This window comes from Podarcis filfolensis, assembly GCF_964270895.1.
Source record: "Podarcis filfolensis genome assembly, chromosome: 15".
Classification (NCBI taxonomy): Eukaryota; Metazoa; Chordata; class Lepidosauria; order Squamata; family Lacertidae; genus Podarcis; species Podarcis filfolensis.
This window is the reverse complement of record NC_139618.1, coordinates 33,144,934-33,165,556: the sequence shown is the minus strand read 5'-3', so window position 1 is coordinate 33,165,556 and position 20,623 is coordinate 33,144,934. Positions and strand designations below refer to the sequence as shown.

General features: G+C 45.9%; 1 protein-coding gene and 1 long non-coding RNA gene across 2 annotated transcripts in view; both read left to right on the top strand.

Annotated features, from left to right (window-relative positions):
• LOC310750783 overlaps nucleotides 1-18,487 on the top strand; it is a 287,025-nt gene extending 268,538 nt beyond the window's left edge. Inside the window, exon 2 of the long non-coding RNA XR_014542269.1 lies at nucleotides 17,011-18,487. This is a non-coding gene — a long non-coding RNA (uncharacterized lncRNA). The remainder of the gene's footprint in view (nucleotides 1-17,010) is intronic.
• Nucleotides 1-18,487, top strand: part of HEPACAM (hepatic and glial cell adhesion molecule) — a 40,060-nt gene extending 21,573 nt beyond the window's left edge. The window contains exons 2-7 of the mRNA XM_083588877.1: nucleotides 2,568-2,909; nucleotides 4,315-4,596; nucleotides 6,825-6,918; nucleotides 8,982-9,055; nucleotides 10,769-10,839; nucleotides 13,805-18,487. Of these exons, the coding sequence (XP_083445003.1) occupies nucleotides 2,568-2,909; nucleotides 4,315-4,596; nucleotides 6,825-6,918; nucleotides 8,982-9,055; nucleotides 10,769-10,839; nucleotides 13,805-14,110 (1,169 nt within the window). The 3' untranslated portion in view covers nucleotides 14,111-18,487. The remainder of the gene's footprint in view (nucleotides 1-2,567; nucleotides 2,910-4,314; nucleotides 4,597-6,824; nucleotides 6,919-8,981; nucleotides 9,056-10,768; nucleotides 10,840-13,804) is intronic.
• Nucleotides 18,488-20,623: the final 2,136 nt, after the last annotated feature.

Sequence of the window (20,623 nt, the reverse complement as noted above, 5' to 3'; positions counted from 1 at the left end):
GTGCCTAGGACTTGCCGATCGTATGGTCGGCGGTTCGAATCCCCGCAGTGAGGTGAGCTCCCGTCGTTCGGTCCCAGCTCCTGCCCACCTAGCAGTTCGAAAGCACCCCTAAGTGCAAGTAGATAAATAGGTACCGCTTTATAGCGGGAAGGTAAACGGCGTTTCCGTGTGCTGCGCTGGTGCTGGCTCGCCAGCTGCAGCTTCGTCACGCTGGCCATGTGACCTGGAAGTGTCTCCGGACAGCGCTGGCCCCCGGCCTCTTAAGTGAGATGGGCGCACAACCCTAGAGTTGGACACGACTGGCCCGTACCGGCAGGGGTACCTTTACCTTTTTACTGTCCTTCCAAGCACAGTCCAGCCTCCGCTGCTTATTCTTGTCAATTCAATCCAATATTTAGACAATTAAAAGTGTGTTGTTGTTTTTGGAAAAAAATCAACGCCGTCTTTATTTTTGTTGTAATCGTTTGCTGTTGGTCATCAAGAGACTTGATCATCTAATCCAGGCATGTCCATTTCAGGGGGCCTAATCCAGCCCATCAGTTGGTTTAATCCAGCCCCTGTGGCAGTTTATTTCCTGAGGTAAAATCCTAAAAATACCTCAACAACTTCAACCCTAAAAAAAGCTCTCAGTCCTTCTCTTCATCAGATCTGGCCCTCTTTGAAAAAAGTTTGGACACCACTGATTAATCATAGTAATGCTTAGTACTTAATGGTTTGCCAGTGTGGTGTAGTTAGAACAGACTTAGGACCCAGCTACATGAATAAAAAATAGTGTTTTAAATGTGTTATAAACATGGAACATCAGATGGTGCTGTAGAGCACAAAACTTTTCTATGCGATTTTACATACGGTTCCTCCCTTTTGTTATAGCGATTTAATTTATGACTTATACATAGCGTTTTCCCCCTGTGTGTCGATCCACCCTTAGAGTATCGAACTAGGATCTCATTTGAAATCCTCACTCAGCCTTGAAGCTCACTGGGTGCTGTTGGGTAGATCACTGCCTCTTAGCCTCACCTACCTCACAGGGTTGTTGTGATAAAATGGGGGGTGGGAGGACCATGAACGCCACCTTGAGTTCCTTGGAAGGAAGCTTGGACGTACAATGAAGTGTTGACTTTGTTGATTCACAACGAAGTGCCATGGGTGCCAGCGCAAGATCACTTCTAATATGGGCAGTAAAAATAATTTTAAAAAAGGTGGAGGGACTCTATAGCAGTGAATACTGTCACAAAAAGCACTGATATATGTGATAAATAAAAATAAATACTATTTAAAGGTGCAATCCGAGGTTCAGGGTGGCACCCATAGAGCCATAGGATACTGCAGACCTCCCTCTCTGTGGGTGGAGAGGAAGATCTCATTACAGGGGGACTGCAGGAAATATGTCATTGGCTATTATTATGATCACATCCACACCAGAATTGATGGGATATTTCTATTGTTAACGTCAGCTGATAAGGTCTCAGACTCTACCCCGTTCTGTTATATTTGCATATTTAAAAAAAGATATGGAGGGCCCACACCTGATCTAGGGCCCTGTGGGACTTGACATCTTTCCGCAGGGCCTGCAAGACAGAGCTGTTCCACCAGACCTTTGGCCAAGGCACAGTCTGACCCCCTCTTTTGGTAATCCGCATAGAACTCTAGCCCAATGGTTGCCATTCATTTGATTTTGAATTGATTTTAGAATGAATCGATTTTAGAATGCTGTGTTACTTTTATTATTGTTAGCCGCTCTGAGCCCGGCTTCGGATGGGAGGGCGGGATATAAATAAAGTTGTTGTTGTTGTTACAGCGGTACCTCTGGTTACGTACTTAATTTGTTCCGGAGGTCCTGAAACTGTTCTTAACCTGAAGCACCACTTTAGCTAATGGGGCCTCCCGCTGCTGCCGCGCCGCCGGAGCACAATTTCTTTTCTCATCCTGAAGCAAAGTTCTTAACCCGAGGTACTATTTCTGGGTTAGCGGAGTCTGTAACCTGAAGCTTATGTAACCTGAAGCGTATGTAACCCGAGGTACCACTGTATTATTATTATTATTATTACAGTGGTACCTCGGGTTAAGTACTTAATTTGTTCCGGAGGTCCGTTCTTAACCTGAAACTGTTCTTAACCTGAAGCACCACTTTAGCTAATGGGGCCTCCCACTGCCGCCGTGCCGCTGGAGCACGATTTCTGTTCTCATCCTGAAGCAAAGTTCTTAACCTGAGGTACTATTTCTGGGTTAGCGGAGTCTGTAACCTGAAGCGTATGTAACCTGAAGCGTAGGTAACCCGAGATAATGTGTTATCCATTTGATGTTAGCCGCTCTGAGCCCGGCTTTGGCTGGGGAGGGTGGGATATAAATAAATTTATTATTATTATTATTATTATTATTATTATTATTATTATTATTATTATACCACTGTATTATTATATAACCTGTAGCTCTGGTGGGGACACTCATCGCAGACGGCTTCCAATTCTGGCTTTTCCAGCACCAGAGAGCCATGCTCCTACCACCTCCTTCAAGTAATCTCTATCCCTTAATGTTAATGCTGAGTGTCCTTTGTTTCTTCTTGCTAGATCTGCTGGAAGGAGTCAATATCACCAGCCCTGTGTTGTTAATCCACGGTACAGTTGGCAAGTCTGCCCTGCTCTCCGTGAAATACACCAGCACCAGCCGCGACAAACCCGTGATCAAATGGCAAGTGAAGCGTGACAAGGCTGTGACAGTGGTCCAGTCCATCGGCACCGGGATCATTGGTAACCTGCGCCCAGAGTACAGGGACCGGATTAGAATCTTTGAGAATGGCTCCTTGCTGATCAACGAGCTGCAGCTCTCGGACGAGGGGACGTATGAAGTGGAAATCTCCATTACGGACGACACTTTTACAGGGGAGATGAACATCAACCTTACAGTGGATGGTAAGTGAGCCTTAGAAAAAATGAACTTTTTAAAAAAGTTCATTAAGGTAAAGGGACCCCCGACCACTAGGTCCAGTCATGACCGACTCTGGGGTTGTGGCCTCATCTCGCTTTATTGGCTGAGGGAACCGGCGTACAGCTTCCGGGTCATGTGGCCAGCATGACTAAGCCGCTTCTGGCGAACCAGAGCAGCGCACGGAAACACCATTTACCTTTCCGCCGGGGCGGTACCTATTTATCTACTTGCACTTTGACATGCTTTCAAACTGCTAGGTGGGCAGGAGCAGGGACTGAGCAACGGGAGCTCACCCCGTCATGGGGATTCGAACCGCCAACCTTCTGATCGGCAAGTCCTAGGCTCTGTGGTTTAACCCACAGCGGTACCTGCGTCCTGTAAAAAGTTCATTAGTTAAAGGTATTTATTTATTCTCTTGGTGTGGGAAAAGAGACTTTCATGCAGCTTCAACGTATACATGGTTTGGACTAGGAATGGGCAAATCTGTCAATTTCAGTTCCTCCTTTTCCACATATTAAGATTCATTTCCCCACCAATTTGCATGGAGAGAGAGAGAGAGAGAGAGAGAGAGAGAGAGAGAGAGAGAGAGAGAGAGAGAGAATCAGAAGCATTTTAGTGCAAATTTATCTTAATACATACATTTTTTTAATGCCGTGTTGCCTAATCTGCACAATTGTGCAAAACATTTTTTCCTAATTTTTGTACACTGTTTTTGTATGTTATTTTCACTAATTTATACACAAACTTTACCCTGGTGTGTCTGCATTGTTGCATGCCTTACCGGGCTGCAGAACTGCATTTCAAAATCCAGAGAAGTGTGAATTTCAGAGGGATGGCTGAGTTTTGGTTCACATCCCGTTTCAGAAAATGAGAATCAGGTAAGTTCACTTTCAAACATGAATTGGATATTTAAAAAATTCTCCCTCATGCCAAACTTGGGCCTTGCTGAAACCCTTTTGCAAAACACCATCCGCAGTTGCTACTATAAATGAAACCTCCTCCTGTATATACCCTGTATGTTCAAATCCAGTGGAGAGCTTGGAGACACTGTGCTGCATTGTCTCATGCCAGCTGGCTTGGATTTCAGTGTCATTGTCAAAGCACAACTGCCATGATGTGACAAATGCTCTTTTTCCCCCTCTAGGCTTGCCTTGCTTGCCATTTAGCCCTCTCCTATAACTCCATTGCTTTCTACGGGACCGCCTCTCCTGGTATGTCCCATGGAGGACCTTACGGTCTTCAAACAAAAACATCTTGGATGTCCTGGGCCACAAGGAGGTTAGGCTGGCCTCAATCAGAGCTAGGGCTTTTTCAGCTCCATAGTTTTATCATTTTCTTCACTTTCCTCTTTACTGAGAATCTTTGCTTGTTTTGTCTTTGTCTTCCTAGTTCCAATTTCAAAGCCTCATGTCGCCCTGGCCTCTTCCACTGTGCTGGAGCTCAGCGAATATTTCACTCTGAACTGCTCCCATGAAAATGGCACCAAGCCGAGCTACACGTGGTTAAAGGATAGCAAGCCCCTCAGCAATGACTCCCGGCTTATCCTCTCCCATGACCAGAAGGTGCTGACCATCACCAGAGTCCTGATGTCTGACGATGACACCTACAGTTGTTTGGTGGAGAACCCCATCAGCAACGGGCGCAGCATCCCCATAAAACTTACCGTGTACAGTAAGTATGGTCAACGCAGATAGGGACAACCTGGGGAAACCTGAGACTGGGTCTGCCTTAATTATTATATACCTTGTCATGTGAAAAAACCCAAAGCCTTCCTTTTAGGAATTCTAGGTGCTGAAATCACAAGGGAGCAGAAAAGACTGTTTATGTATGTGACCACGGCTGCGCGGATGTTAGTGGCCCAGAGATGGAAAGAAGATAAAGTCCCTACCAGAGAAGAATGGCAGATCAAGTTGATGGGATTATGCCAAAATGGCCAAAATGACCGGAAGAATCAGAAACCAGGAAGGCCAAAATTTTAATAAGGAATAGGGGAAATTTATAACTTATCTTAAAAACCATTGTAAACAGTTAAACTAAAAGGGACGGGGGTGGTGCTGTGGGTAAAACCTCAGCGCCTAGGACTTGCCGATCGCCTGGTCGGCGGTTCAAATCCCCGTGGCGGGGTGTGCTCCCGTCGTTCGGTCCCAGCGCCTGCCAACCTAGCAGTTCGAAAGCACCCCCGGGTGCAAGTAGATAAATAGGGACCGCTTACCAGCGGGAAGGTAAACGGCGTTCCGTGTGCTGCGGTGGCTCGCCAGATGCAGCTTGTCATGCTGGCCACGTCACCCGGAAGTGTCTGCGGACAGCGCTGGCTCCCGGCCTCTAGAGTGAGATGAGCGCACAACCCTAGAGTCTGGCAAGACTGGCCCGAATGGGCAGGGGTACCTTTAAACAGTTAAACTAGCTAGCAGGATTGGAATTTCACTTGTAGTTTAATGGTGAATTTTGGACACAGTAGAGAGGCAAAATATTTTGGATTATCATAAAAGATGCAGGAGGAAATGATTAACAATAGGACGCACAAAGGGGAGGAGGGAAGTACAAGAGATTCCTTGGAATCTTGTTTTTATGTTGTAAGTTGGAAATGTGACTGTAAAATTTTAGTAGTAGTAGTAGTAATAGTAGTAATAATAATACAGTGGTACTTCAGGTTAAGTACTTAATTCATTCTGGAGGTCTGTTTTTAACCTGAAACTGTTCTTAACCTGAAGCACCACTTTAGCTAATGGGGCCTCCCGCTGCTGCCGTGCCACCGCTGAGTGATTTCTGTTCTCATCCTGAAGCAAAGTTCTTAACCCGAGGTATTATTTCCGGGTTAGCAGAGTGTGTAACCTGAAGCATCTGTAACCTGAAATGTATGTACAGGTACCACTGTAATAATACATGTAGTGGAACTGGAAACAAAGGTGGAAAATATCCTGGCCTTGCTGAACCCAACATTCCATTACTTTCCGAAAATTTATGGATGTTCCAGATTTTTTATCCAGGGTTTTATCCAGTGCTAGAGTAGATCTATTGAAGTTAATGGACATCTGCACGATACATTTAAAGCAGCATGTATCATTCCATTTTCAAGAGCCATGTCTTCTTCCAAAGAATCCTGGGACCTGTAAAGGGTTCTGGGCATTGTTAGGAGGCCCCTTCTTCCCCTTGCAGTGTTATAATTCCCAGAGAGGGTTAACAACCAATCCCTTTTCTCCTGGTATCTACCCATCCTTTTGACCCGTTGCCTCGGTGATGTGGGAAAAGCAGTTGGCACTCTCTCACCACTGTTAAAATAAGTGTTATGTGCTGCTTCTTATAACTCGGGGTGGGGGAGAAATACCACTCAGTTCATGTTGCAAAGTGTTGGAAAATTCCATTCCACCTTTAGTTGCAGACATGAGACTATTGCATGTCACATGTCTGTTTACATACTAGCACAGCTTGCTGGGAACTTCCGTTGTGTGTAGAGCTTTTGCTTTTCCCTGGCTCTCTGAGAAGACAAAGAGAGAGACGACATGTTTCTCTGTCCTGATTTATGATTAATAAATCCGTAGTTGTAATATGCTTCCACAAGCCTCACACCTATTCTGTGTGCGCAGTTTCTATCTGCTGAGATAGTGTGCCCTGGCTTTGAAGCCTGGGTTGCTGATTTACGTCGGAGCAGCGGCCGGTGGGTCTTTGCAGCAGGATGGCTGGAAGGAGATGACCCAGCTGGGCTAGTCAGCTGGCCTTGCGACCCTCTGCATGTGGACAGAAAGATGAACCTCCCTGGTTTGCGCTTTCCATGCCAAAGAGTACATGAACACCTCCATCCGCTGAAATGGGCATGTCTCCAAATCTTGCAGTGCAGGTCTCCAGCAAAACAGGTGAAACTTGCCCTAACATCTGCCTTGTTGTCTTTTGTGTCTCCGTAGGAAGGAGCTCCCTCTATATAATCCTTTCGACCGGGGGAATTTTCCTTCTGGTTACCTTAGTGACCGTCTGCGCCTGTTGGAAACCATCCAAGAAGTATGATGTTTAAAATTATATGTGTGTTTTATAACCTGAACGAAATGTTCTATGTTTATTTGGGGTAAATCAACACCAAAAGGCACCTTCGGGGTTCCCTGTTCCCCCTCCCCAAAAATGTGTGCAGCAGTCTCTCTCTGTAACAAAGGCCGCAGCTGCACTACATGTTTAAAGCAGCATGTTTAAAATCATTATGGCTTCCCCCAGAGAATCCTGGGAACTGGAACTGTAGTTTGCTAAGGGTGCTGATTATATTCTAATGGATTATTGAATATTACTTTATTTGATATAAGTTGTTTGTTTTAAAGTGATGTTTTTATTATGGCATTTTTGAATTGGATCAGATCATTATAAGGTGTGTGATCTTTTTGCTGTTTATTTGTATAGAAAGGAGGTACACAAATGAAAAGTGAAATGAAATGAGAGTTAGACTGAGAGCTACAATTCTCAAAGTTCTCTGGGAAGAGGGACTGTTAAACTGCTGTGGGAATTGTAGCTCTGTGAGGGGGAACAGGGAGTACTCAGCACGCTTAACAAACCACACTTCCCAAGTTTCTTTGAGGGCAGCCATACTGCATTACATGTATAGTGCAGGTGGTTGAAAATTGTAGTTTTGAGCAAGCTGCCTAATTGGTGCCATGGAGGGCTTGTTGCGTTTGAGTCAGCCTTGGCTAAAACAGTGTCCTTACAAGCCGCTGGTCCTCTTATCATTGACAAATTCCTTGTATGAACAGCTGTGTTTGAGGGCACATGTACCCAGGACATTTGCCAGTGCTTGAATTATGCCCCCCACCTCCGAGCTCCTGCAGTTTTTACGTGATGATGCCTCTCCATTGTCTTCTTAAAAACAGTAAGGTAAAGGTAAAGGGACCCTTGACCATTAGGTCAAGTCGTGACTGACTCTGGGGTTGCGGCGCTCATCTCACTTTATTGGCCAAGGGAGCCGGCGTACAGCTTTCAGGTCATGTGGCCAGCATGACTAAGCCGCTTCTGGCAAACCAGAACAGCGCACAGAAATGCCGTTTACCTTCCCACCGGAGTGGTACCTATTTATCTACTTGCACTTTGACGTGCTTTCAAACTGCTAGGTTGGCAAGAGCAGGGACCGGATAACGGGAGCTCACCCCATCACGGGGATTCGAACCGCCGACCTTCTGATCGGCAAACAGTAACTGACACAAAGAGTTGAGAGTTTGGGGCAGCTGATTTGAGCACTGATGCTCGGTTGTATATAGTCATCCCCCCTCCCCCGTAATTTTCTTTTTCTGTTACAATATGTAGCTGCAGAAATTTCCACCTGTAGCAGAAGATTGGAGTGGTGGAGGTTTTCTTAACCCTTTCCACTCTCGTCATTACCCCCTCTGCAACCGTTGCTCCTGATGGGAAAAGATCTGTGGCCCATGTCAGTTGGCCCTTATGTCCCAGTTGGTGTACAGAGGAGGCACACGGACTGGTTCTGCGAAGAGTACAGTGTGTTAACAAAGCAGCCTGGGGTTGTTTTACCTGACCTGTTTCTCGCCCTGCATTTACCGCACAACATGACAATTCAACTCACTTTTGGGCAACTCTCCTTTGCTAGGAGAGGATCACATCTGGGGTTGATTTGCAGGCTGCCAGGACCCCTTCCATTCCTAGTGGGCTGAGAGGGAGCCTCTGAGCAAACTCATGCAAACTTTTGCATCCACAACAGCTATGTTCAGTTTCTACTGTCAGACGAATATGTTTCTGAATACGGTTGCTGGGAATTGCAGGCACTGTGGTGCTCAGGGGCAGCTTGTGGGCTTCCCACAGGCATCTGGTTGGCCATTGTAAGAACAGGATAGAATCATAGGATCATGGAACTGTAGAGTTGGCAGGGTCCACGAGGGTCATCTAGTTCAACCCCCTGCAATGCAGAAATATTTTGCCCAATGTGGGACTCAAACCCACAACCCTGAGGTTAAGAGTCATAGGTTCTAACAGCTGAGCTATCCCAGACTGCTGGACCAGATGGGCCACTGGCCTAATCCTGAAGGCTCTTCTCACTTTCTTATGGTCTTATGCCTTTTTTTGTTTTGTTTTAGAAACAAACGGAAAATGGAGAAGCAAAATTCCTCTGAATATGTGGACCAGAATGAAGAACAATTGAAGCAGGATGGTAAACCGTGAACCTCTGCGTTTGAATTCTGACTCTTGGGCTGGTGTCTTCCAGGAACTGGCAGCGCCTGGTTTATTGTTGTCAATGCTAAGTTGTAGGCAGTAGTCTGAAAACAGCCAGGATCTGGGAGCCAGGGGTTATGCCAGGAGGTCAAATTTGCAATTTGGAATACAGTGGTATCTTGGTTCTCAAGCGCCTTGGTACTCAAACAAATTGGAACCCAAATACTGCAAACCCGGAAGCAAGTGTTCCGGTTTGCGAACTTTGTTTTGAGTGTTACGCTACTGATTTGAGTGCCACAGTTCCATTCTAAGTGCCACACTTCCATTTTGAGTGTTACACTGAGGTCTGTCTGTTTTTGCTATTTATTTTGCATTTTTGTTTGGGCAGCTCTTTTTTGTTTTTGTGACTACAGTGGTACCTCTAGATACGAATGAGATCCATTCCGGAGCCCCGTTCGCATCTAGAAGCAAACGTAACTTGTGTCCACGCATCTGTGGGTCATGTTTCAGCACTTCTGCGCATGCGCATGATGTCATTTTGAGCGTCTGCGCAAGCGGTGAAACCCAGAAGTAATGCGCTCCGTTACTTCTGGGTTGCTGCGGAGCGCAACTCGAACGCGCTCATCCCGAAGCACATTCAACCCGAGGTATGACTGTATGTGGAACCCAGTTCAGCTACTGACTGATTGATTGTTTGACTGCAATACATTGTTTATTGCTTTCATTTTATGGACCAATGGTCTCGTTAGATAGTAAAATCCATGTTAAACTGCTGTTTTAGGGGTTGTTTTTAGAAATCTGGAACGGATTAATCCATTTTGTATTACTTTCTATGGGAAAGCGCGCCTTGGTTTTGGAACACTTTGGTTTTGGAACAGACTTCCGGAATGGATTAAATTTGAGAACCAAGGTGCCACTGTATCATAGATAATGGGGAGCCTACACTGAAAGGCTAAAGCAGGAATGTGGACACAGACCCCAACTCCCACCAGTGCTGAAGTTATATTCCTCATTTTCAGGGGGGTGAGGACTCAGGAGCTGAAAAGGCATATAGGATTAGCCCCAGAAGCATGTCCACAAGATGCCTGAGGGTGTAGCATTACCATCCTTGGAGGACTCCAGTGCCAAAGACCTGATCAGACCAGAAACTCTCCTGCTGCATTACTGCGGGAGATTAGTGGCGCAGGATGGGGCCCTTAATGTCAGGCCGCATCTTGCAGCCCAGGTGGTGTTAACAAGCTATGCCTGCTGCTACTGTTACATAAGCACTCAGTTCCCACTTGCTCCTTCCTGGAGCAGGATCAGAGCTCTGCTGTCCCATTGCACAGCCTCATGTGTGCAGCAAGTGGAGTGGTGGTCAGGCTTAGCAAGGATCTTAGCGATGTCAGCTGAAAAATGGGGTTTCCCTCAGTGGAGACAGTGTGCCTCTGGGTGTTGGGGAACACGTAATAAGAGAAGGCATTTAGCTGCCCGTTGTCGGAACCAAGGGGCTGGAGTTTTGGTCTGATCCAGCAGGGCTCTTCTTAATGTTCCTCAGTCCAAAAAGACAGGATCCACAAATCTCGAAATAAATAACATTTGGTTTAATCTACCAAGGCTCTTCTGCCTGCCTGCCTGCCTGCCTCTTTCTCCCATGCTCACTTGCATAGCAGAACCCTTTCCAGACTTGATTGAAAAGGAATAACTCATTTCCATTCTCGCTTTAATGCAGTGGAGATTGTTCCCAGGAGTGGAGAACACGAGCGCAAGAATCCCGTTGCTTTGTACATCTTGAAGGACAAAGTAAGTTTCAAGTGTCGTGCTTCGGGGATGCTTCAGCCTGGTACTCTGCTAATTAAATAACTTTCAGGCCAAAGGGCAAAATGTGAAGTAATGACGGGGGAGGAAATTGATTCAGTTCACATTTCAAGGGGGAACCAACCTAATTTACACTTTCTGAAATGAAACATAAACCTAAACACATTTGTCCTTTGAAATTCACAGTTCCCCGAATTTTGCAATGTAGTTGTCCACCCAAATAATGTGTACAAAAAATAAATAAATGCAAATAATAGAGTAATGACTTGTAATGGAGATTAGAATGTGTGGAGAACCAAGTTATTTATTTATTTATTTATAAAAATACCAACTGATATCTACTGATAAATGGGATTTGTGTTATTTCTCTCTTCTTGCACAAGTGACAGCCTGTGGTCCTCTGGGCCCTACCCTGCCTGAAGTGCATGGATAGCTCTGCATCTGTCTGTAATTTTATAGTAGCTCTGTATACTTTCTGGCAAGCCTGTTTGTTTTGAATAGGGTGTCCTTAATCTTAGGAACTGGCTTCCCATTCGCTAAATTGCTGCCCTTTACTTTCCCACGACTCACAAGCGACATCTTCTGGTAACAATTTTTACAGCTGTCTACTGTGCTGAACGCAGGCTGACCACAACCTGTGCTGCTGTGCCGCATACAAAATTGGAATAATAGTAACATATTTCACTCGATGGTTATGCGTGTGCATGCGGTAACACTGCCTAAGTCAAAGCGGACCAACGTTTCCTGCAAAGTGGGCCACAAGAGTGCATTGACACGAAACCTGCAGACTCCGCAATGTCTTGCCATGTTGCATGGGGGTGGAGGAGAGGCCAAAATTTTATGCCCCCCCTCCAGCCCTTGCACTGCTTTCCCAAAGCTCGCTAAGTGAGGCGTGAGGCTTTGGCTTTCTGCCTCCTTTCCCAAGCTAGGAAAGTGCTAACTAGGCTTTGGGAAGGAGAAGGGAGGACTCTAGGACCCTGTCAGCATCCTCATGCCAGTGTGGTGTAGTGGTTAAGAGCGGTGGACTCATAATCTGGTGAACCGGGTTCGCGTCTCCGTTCCTCCACATGCAGCTGCTGGGTGACCTTGGGCCAGTCATACTTCTCTGAAGTCTCTCAGCCCCACTCACCTCACAGTGTTTGTTGTGGGGGAGGAAGGGAAAGGAGAATGTTAGCTGCTTTGAGACTCCTTCAGGTAGTGATAAAGCGGGATATCAAATCCAAACTACTACTACTACTACTACTCTTCTTCTTCTTCTTCTTCTTCTTCTTCTTCTTCTTCTTCTTCTTCTTCTTCTTCTTCTTCTTCTTCTTCTTCTTCCTCTTCCTCCCAAAACCCAATGCTTTGCATGCAGCCCATGGACCACATATTGGACCACCCTGGTCTAACCACTATATAAATAATATTACTATGGGGGGAGGGGAGAGAATATTTTTCAATATCTCATGGAGTTACTGCTTTTCCTGCCCAGAGTCCTAGTATTTATATTTACATATTTGCTCCACCTTCCCTCCAAGGATATCAAGGTGGCATTAACACATTTCCTCCTAGAAATTTAGGCTGGGAGACTGTGACTGGCCCAAGGTCACCCAGCGAACTTCATAGCTGGGTGGGGATTCCATCCCTTATTTCCCAAGCCCTAGCCCAGTGCCCTAACCACTACACTAGTGGTTTTCAACTAGTGTGCCTTGACACCCTGGGGTGCCTTGAAAGATGGTCAGAGGTACCGTGGGCAACACTGGCCTCTGTCCCTCTTTCCTTCCCTCCATTCCTCTGATGCCCTCTCACGTCTCTGCTTCCCAAAGGCTTGCACAGCTGTTTGTTGCGCCAGCCCTGGCTACAAGCTCCCCAGGTGAATGGTGCCTCTGGGGCTGGCCAGGGGGTGCTTATTGTGGGGCAGCGTAGTTGGTCAAGGGAGCTGTGGAATCAAAGAGGTTGAAAACCTCTGCACTACACTGTAATATGATGCTATTGCCATATTACATTTATTTATTTATTTAGACCATTTCTATACCACTTAATAGGGACGCCGATGGCACTGTGGGATAAACCACAGAGCCTGGGACATGCAGATCAGAAGGTCGTTGGTTCGAATCCCTGCGACGGGGTGAGCTCCCGTTGCTCAGTCCCTGCTCCTGCCAACTTAGCAGTCCGAAAGCACGTCAAAGTGCAAGTAGATAAATAGGTACCGCTCCGGCAGGAAGGTAAACAACGTTTCTGTGCACTGCTCTGGTTCGCCAGAAGCGGCTTAGTCATGCTGGCCACATGACCTGGAAGCTGTACGCCGGCTCCCTCAGCCAATAAAGCAAGATGAGTGCCACAACGCCAGAGTCGGTCATGACTGGACCTAATGGTCAGGGGTCCCTTTACCTTTTACCTATACCGCTTAATATAGAAGAAATTCTTTGTAAGTGGTGTACAGCAAACTGAAACAACAAGCAATAATACATGCTACAAAAACACACAGTGAAAATATTATTTACTAATAAATATAGACTGAGATCCTTCTCCTTCTGGCACACCTCCCCTCTCAGCCTCCTGGCGATCACCCAGTCCCCCCTCCCCCCCAACCCCCCTCTGGGGCCATGCACAAAAATACAGGGCTAAACCAAGACATTTTGCTGCCTGGGGTGGAGCAGAAAATGATACTCCTATCAAGTCAAAGTGGGTAATAAACCATGGTAAAAAAACGAAAAGTATTTTTGGCCTTTAGGCAGATAATCGCACAACCACCTTCCCCCTTCCCTGGCAGTAAAAATACCATAATAACAAAGTAAAATAGCTAACACTTTGCTGCTCTTTCATGATACTCAAAATCTACTTCCTGAAGCACTCTGTCTGATGGTAGGGCCGGCCCTGTTCCAAAGTGCTTTTGAAGTTTATTGCAGTATGTTGTGGTACTACACTCATCTTCTGACCGCGGCTGCTTGCTTTTACTTGCTTCCCCAAGGACTCTCCAGAAGCTGAAGAGGAATCCCTTACCGAGTCCCGAAACGCTGCTGAGCCCTCGCCGCCCAGCTACTCCAGCTCTCCTCCTCCACCTGGAAGATCACCTGGACTGCCTGTTCGGTCTGCTCGTCGATACCATCGCTCGCCAGCCAGGTCTCCGGCCACCTCCAGAACACACATATCTCCTACCAGGTCCCCAACCCCGCCAGGGCGCACCCAAAACACCACACGCTTGGTGCGGACTGCTGGAGTTCATATCATCCGAGATCAGCAGGGGGAGGCCAGCACTGTGGAAATCAATGCCTGAAGGCAGCCAGCAGTGTGCATCTGTCTTGTCTCTGTGTGTGTGCAGCGAGGAAGCCTTGCTGTGCTTGTGAATGTTTCCTGGGGTAGCAGTGAGTTTGCGCCGGGCGTTTTGTTTTTTTTTGCACACGCAAATGCATGTTTCCTATTCAAAAGAAGATGCCCGGGCTCTGCTTTTAGGTAAAAAAGTGAATCACGCAGTGTTCCACAGGCTGGATGGACCCACTTTAAATGGTTTACAGTAGTTTCAACGCTCCTGCTTCCATACATACGTTTTAAGGGCACTAACTTGCTATTTGTAGCACCCGGGGAGTTAGCACACTGGTGTCACTAAAACTTTTGCTTTTGGGAACGATGCCCAACTAATTGCTTTAAAGCCTGATGTTTCCATCCAAGCCTTTGGAGACTTTTGTATGGGTGGTGATAATGTAGCCAAGGTAAAAGGTGAAGGGATGTGGGTGGCGCTGTGGTCTAAACCACTGAGCCTCTTGGGCTTGCCGATCAGAAGGTTGGCGATTCGAATCCACACAACGGGATGAGTTCCCGTTGCTCTGTCCCAGCTCCTGCCTAACTAGCAGTTCGAAAGCATGCCAGTGCAAGTAGATAAATAGGTACCACTGTGGCGGGAAGGTAAATGGCATTTCCATGAGCTCTGGTTTCTGTCATGCTTTCCCGTTGCGGCAGAAGCAGTTTAGTCCTGCTGGCCACATGACCTGGAAAGCTGTCTGTGGACAAATACCGGCTCCCTCGGCCTGAAAGTGAGATGAGCACTGCAACCCCATAGTCACCTTAGATTGGACTTAACTGCCCAGGGGTCCTTTACCTTTTTTACCCTAATGCAGCCAATGGGAACATATCCACCTGATGGGAACGTATCCACGTGATGCCAGCCCTGATAGGTAATGCCAGGCAAAATGCTTACAGGGTTCCAGGCAGCTTCATGTACTCAAATAAATCCAGGCTAGTCCATGAGTCTCAGAACTCAGCAGAGAGGAAAATAGAGACAAATCTGGAACGACTTGGCTCTGCCTCTCATTGGCTCTGAATCCACCCACTATAGGGCTCTTTGCCTTCTGCCCTGTCAGCTCCAATGGGCACCAGCCACCGCTGTCTAGCCGGTCTCTTTATATCTATTTCATGGTACACTGGGTTTGTCTGTAGTGAAGGGGAAGAAGGCATCGCTCTGCAGGAGTCAGTTTGTGCTAGCAAGCCTGGGGTGCAGGAATCAAGAGCAGGTTTGACCCTAGAGCCATGCAGTGGCCGGTGTAGCAAACCACACAGCAGTGCTCATGTTCCCCAACTCCACTCTGGGAGGAAGCACCCTGGGACATGCATTAGCTTGAATGAAATATCAAGCAGACACGGGCTTTGCAGTATTATGTCAGATGGAAATAAGTTGTCCATTGCATTAAACCTTAGTGAAGAAAGTTCCTGTGAGATCTCATTTTTGTGACTGAAAGATGCACACAGGAGAAATGTCTTAGAATCACAGAATGGTAGAGCTGGAAGGGACCCTGAGGGTCATCTAGGCCAACCCCTGCAATGCAAGAATCTCTGAATCGTACATGACATGCGGCCATCCAACCTCTGCTTTAAAATCTCCACCACTTCTCATGGGAGTTTATTCCATTGTCGAGCAGCTCTTACTGTCAGAAAGTTCTTCCTGATGTTAAGTGAGAAACTCCTTTCTTGGAACTTGAATCCATCGGTATGGGCCCTAATCTCAAGAGCATGAGAAAACAAGCTTGCTCCATCTTCCAAGTGACAGCCCTTGAGATACTTGAAGATGGCTATAGTAGCATCTGCTCTCACTCTGCTCATTTCCAGACTGTCGCGGTCTGGTCTACGGGCAATCAAAGTCCTGGCTGAGGACGTCAGGACCAGGCGCAAGATGGCGGGGTGGAAGCAGGAATGAGAGTCCAGAAGCCAGGGGTCTGAGGGTCAGGAAGCAGGGAGTCACAAAGTCAAGGGTCCGAGGATCAAGGAGTCAAGGAGCCCAACACAGCAAGGCAGGGAACGTGTTGCTGTGGCAAAGAGCCGAAGGGAAAGGCTGACCTTATATCCCTTCCTGGCCCTTGCCACCAGGTGCTGTGAGTTACCAATCGGCCTCACCTGTGCGGCTGCGCCTTGCCTCTTCAGAACAAACTTAGGAAGGCCCCAGTCCTGCAAAGTCCTACTGGTCACATGGCCTGGCTCCTGCACGCACTCCTGACACAGGCTAAACATACTCACTTCCCTCAACCATTCCTCATAAGGCTTGGTTTCTGCTTCCTTGATTATATTGGTCCTCCTTCTCTGCACATGTCCCAGATTATCCATCCTTAAGTTGCCTTGGTGTGAAGTGGCTGTAAGGGCCGAGCTAGGCATGTAACCTTTCCTTGAGAAACTTATTAAAATTGAAAAGTAACCTTGGGAGGCTAGGACCAGGAGTGTAAAAGCAGCAGAGGAGAGAGGGAGATGCTTAACTCCGTCCCCATTGTCCATATTTTCTCATTGAAAGTTGCCCAAACCAGCTGCCTTCAGACCTGTGGTGCAAAAGGCTCTAGTATATCCTTATGATGTAGGTGTATCAAGACTCTAGGTTGATTGGATCTGTGCCGACTTCAGCATGTAATGAAAAGGTCAAGCGATTCCCTTTGCTTCGTTTGAGGGATTGCTCTGCTAGCGAGCCTTGGCAGTAAGTGCCAAATCCCAAAGTGGTAGCCATCTGCTGTATGAAGATCAGGAACACAAGAACAGCCTGCTGAATCAGGCCAATGGCCCATCTGTCCCAGCATCCTGTTCTCACAGTGGCCAAGCCTTGGGAAACCTGCAAGCAAGATCTGCACACAATAACACGCTTTCCTCCTGCAGTTTCCAGCCACTGATATTCAGAAGCATCGCTGCCTCCGACTGTGGAGATAGGTACCTTTTGTGGCACCTTAGAAGTGAACGAATGTACAGGTGAAAAATTAGAATATCGTGGAAAAGTTCATTTATTTCAGTAATTCAACTTAAAAGGTGAAACTAATATGTGAGATAGACTCATGACATGTAAAGCAAGATATGTCAAGCCTTTATTTGTTATAATTGTGATGATTATGGCGTTTCACCTTTTAAGTTGAATTTTACTGAAATAAATGAATTTCCCCACGATATTCTAATTTTTTGAGTTTCACCTGTATTGTGGTGTAACCATTTTGTGAACCTGAGTCTTCTTTATCAGGTGCATTCAATATTATCCCCCATTCACTATATATGTGTGTTTGTGTAGCACTCGATTTCTCTCCGCTCTGAACACGCACACACACTTGCCCATTCACCACAGTCATTGCTGGTCAACAGTAGGTGGCAATGTTGCACAAATTAATGGGCAGTGCTGTCCAACCTCTAGGGATTAAGGCAGCATGCTTCTGAATACTAGTTGCTGCAGGCTTCCCAGGAGGCGTCTGATTGGCCACTGGGAAACTGGATGTTAGAATATGTGGACGTTTGCTTTGTTCATACATTCGTATGTGCTAAATTCATGGCATTTACCACGAATCAGGGGCTCACAGTGGCTCACAGTTATAGGAGCAGATGGGCCAGGGAGTGTTAAAAGCTTTTTGCCAAGCTGTGCCTTGCACATATCTGTTAGAATTCCTGGCTGCGTGATTGAAGTCATGGTGTTGTTGTCTTTCACAGGATGGTATATGTTTTGGCTCCACAGAGTGGGAAGTGACGGAGACAGGATGTTTGTGTTACTGTGTTCCGTGAAGTGGGACTATTGTCCTTTGTTCTTTTTCTCTTTGCTGTCTGATGCTAGAGAGAGAGGGAGCCATGTTGCAGTGCTCCGTGTGTGTTTATATGTAAATAAAGTAGATTAGCCAAAATGCTGAGTTGCTGAGGTTCTGTTACGCAAGTTGCGCAAACTCTGCGGATCCCTAAGTGTGCCGGTGTCGGTTGACATCGGTCACTGTGATGTTCGGGCTGAAGAAAGCTCATGAAGCTCCCGAATGATCGACCAGGAGGGAGAGAACATGCCAGTCAGGCATGTGTCTCTGCCAGGGTCCTACTCGAGTGTAGGCTGAACTCCTGACAATATCAAGCCCAAAGTATTCAGTAGTGCAAATTTAGCTTGCACGGCATCACATGTTAGGAATGGAGGATAAATTAGGTTGTTAGGATTTTAATGCAACCTTACCTAATTTGCATTTTCTGAAATGTTATCATTATTATTAATAATGCATATATTTTAAAGTTGTGCAAATGTTTTCACAGATGTTTAAAGGACACCCCACCCCCGCCCAAAACAAGATGTTGGTATTGTTACCAGGCACAGTGCAGGTCTTGTTGCTTTTATTAGCATCCTTGAAGTAGGATCAAGATAATTTGCAATACATGCTAATGCACAATAGCGAGAGAAGAAACAAATAAATACGACTGGTACTTATTTTATTTATGCATTTGAATCGTGGCTCCTTTTTTTAGCACATTCAAGGTGGATAATAATAAAGCAAAGCAAAACCACACAATAAAACAAATGGAAGGGGCAAAGCTCAGTGGCAGAGGGCAGGTTTTTGTGCCATCTCAAAGTAGGGCAGGAGGACCTCTGTCTGAAGCCTTAGAGCACCCTGCCTTGAATGGTAGATATATACACAAATGGGGGGGGGGCAGGGGTTCAGGCCAGCATACAAAGACACAATATATGGCAAGCAAAGTACAATGAATTGTATTCGTCACAATTACAAGAAACAGCCCAATTTCTTGTCTCAAGAGTAGCTTCTCAGTGTTAATTCTGTTGTATGGGTCTGAGAAGGTGCTCTTGAGACAAGAAATTAATCTTCTCAATAGAATTACACTGCATGGGTTTAACACACCTTTTGATTTGGGCTGTTTCTTATAATACCTCTTTAAGAAACCTTTGGTGTTTCACATTTTCTTCTCATAAATGTCCACTAGTGGGCTTCCTCTGCGCTCTGCTAGCCAACATGCAGCAGGTACCTCAACTGGTACCCGATGTGGGACCTTGTTAACTTCACAGGGTGAGTCAGCCTGCTCACAGTCTGGAAAAGTTTACATTACACTGTATATTATTTGGCTTGCATTGCTACCATTTTCTTTTATATTGTTATCTGAAGAAGGAGTTTCTCTTCAAAACTGGGATCACTGGGCTCCAGTCCTGTTTACTACAGCTGCTCCACCACTTCCAATAATTTTCTTGTATCAGAAATGAAAATATATCATTAATCGTAATATTGTACTTATTTTGATCATTCTGGAGTACCGCTTGTATGTACTGCATGCCTTGCAGGTACATTGGGACGAATACAATTCATTGTACTTTGCTTGCCATATACAGTTGTACCTCAGGTTAAGAACTTAATTTGTTCCGGAGGTCCATTCTTAACCTGAAACTGTTCTTAACCTGAAGCACCACTTTAGCTAATGGGGCCTCCTGCTGCTGCCACGCTGCCGGAGCACGATTTCTGTTCTCATCCTGAAGCAAAGTTCTTAACCTGAGATACTATTTCTGGGTTAGCGGAGTCTGTAACCTGAAGCATATGTAACCTGAAGCGTATGTAACCTGAAGCGTATGTAACCCGAGGTACCACTGTATTGTGTCTTTGCATGCTGGCCTGAACCCCTATTTTTTTTATTTGTGTATGTTTTTATATAGCGGGTTCCTTATTTTTGTGTTTAATGGTAGATAGATCCTGACCTAGATGGGCCACCACAAAGCACAGACAGATCAGTAAAAGGCAGTTTCTGAAGGCAACAGAATAAAACAAACAAACCAGGAGGCAGTAAAAAACTCAAACCCAGAAACAGGAGCAAATGTTCTGAAAGGCAGATCTAATGCCATTCAAAGCGCAATGGAAGGGGTCAACTTCCACATAGCCCCTAAAGAATGGAGAGCACAGATGCTTAAGAAGAGAATTTCATCATTTGGCTGATCAAATCTATGACAAGCAAGAAAGTGCAGGGCAAATAAGAAAAACTTGGTACATTTACCATAATGGCGAATGCCTCATCTACCAGTAAAATCCACTTAAACTTGCACTGGCCACTGAGACATTTGTTAATGATTCACAAAATCTATGGACAATTCCACAAATGATTATCCAAAGCAATTCCAGAAACCCATTCATTTTCTTCCAGAGAAACATTTGAGATCATACAAACCTGGAACGGATATTTGTAAATGCTTTTAGACCTCCCTGTTATTACTTTTCCTTTCGCATTTTGAATTTGGAAAGCATAAAGTATGAATTGGCATAAGCTTTCAGCTGCCGAACACTGTCAAAAACTGCATACCATTGCACATTGTATGCCAGAGACAAAACACCATTGCATGCCAATAATATTTGACAATTTACATTAAATTCTAATACAGTGGTACCTCGGGCTACATACGCTTCAGGTTACACACTCCACTAACCCAGAAATAGTGCTTCAGGTTAAGAACTTTGCTTCAGGATGAGAACAGAAATCGTGCTCCGGCGGCGCGGCAGCAGTGGGAGGCCCCATTAGCTAAAGTGGTGCTTCAGGTTAAGAA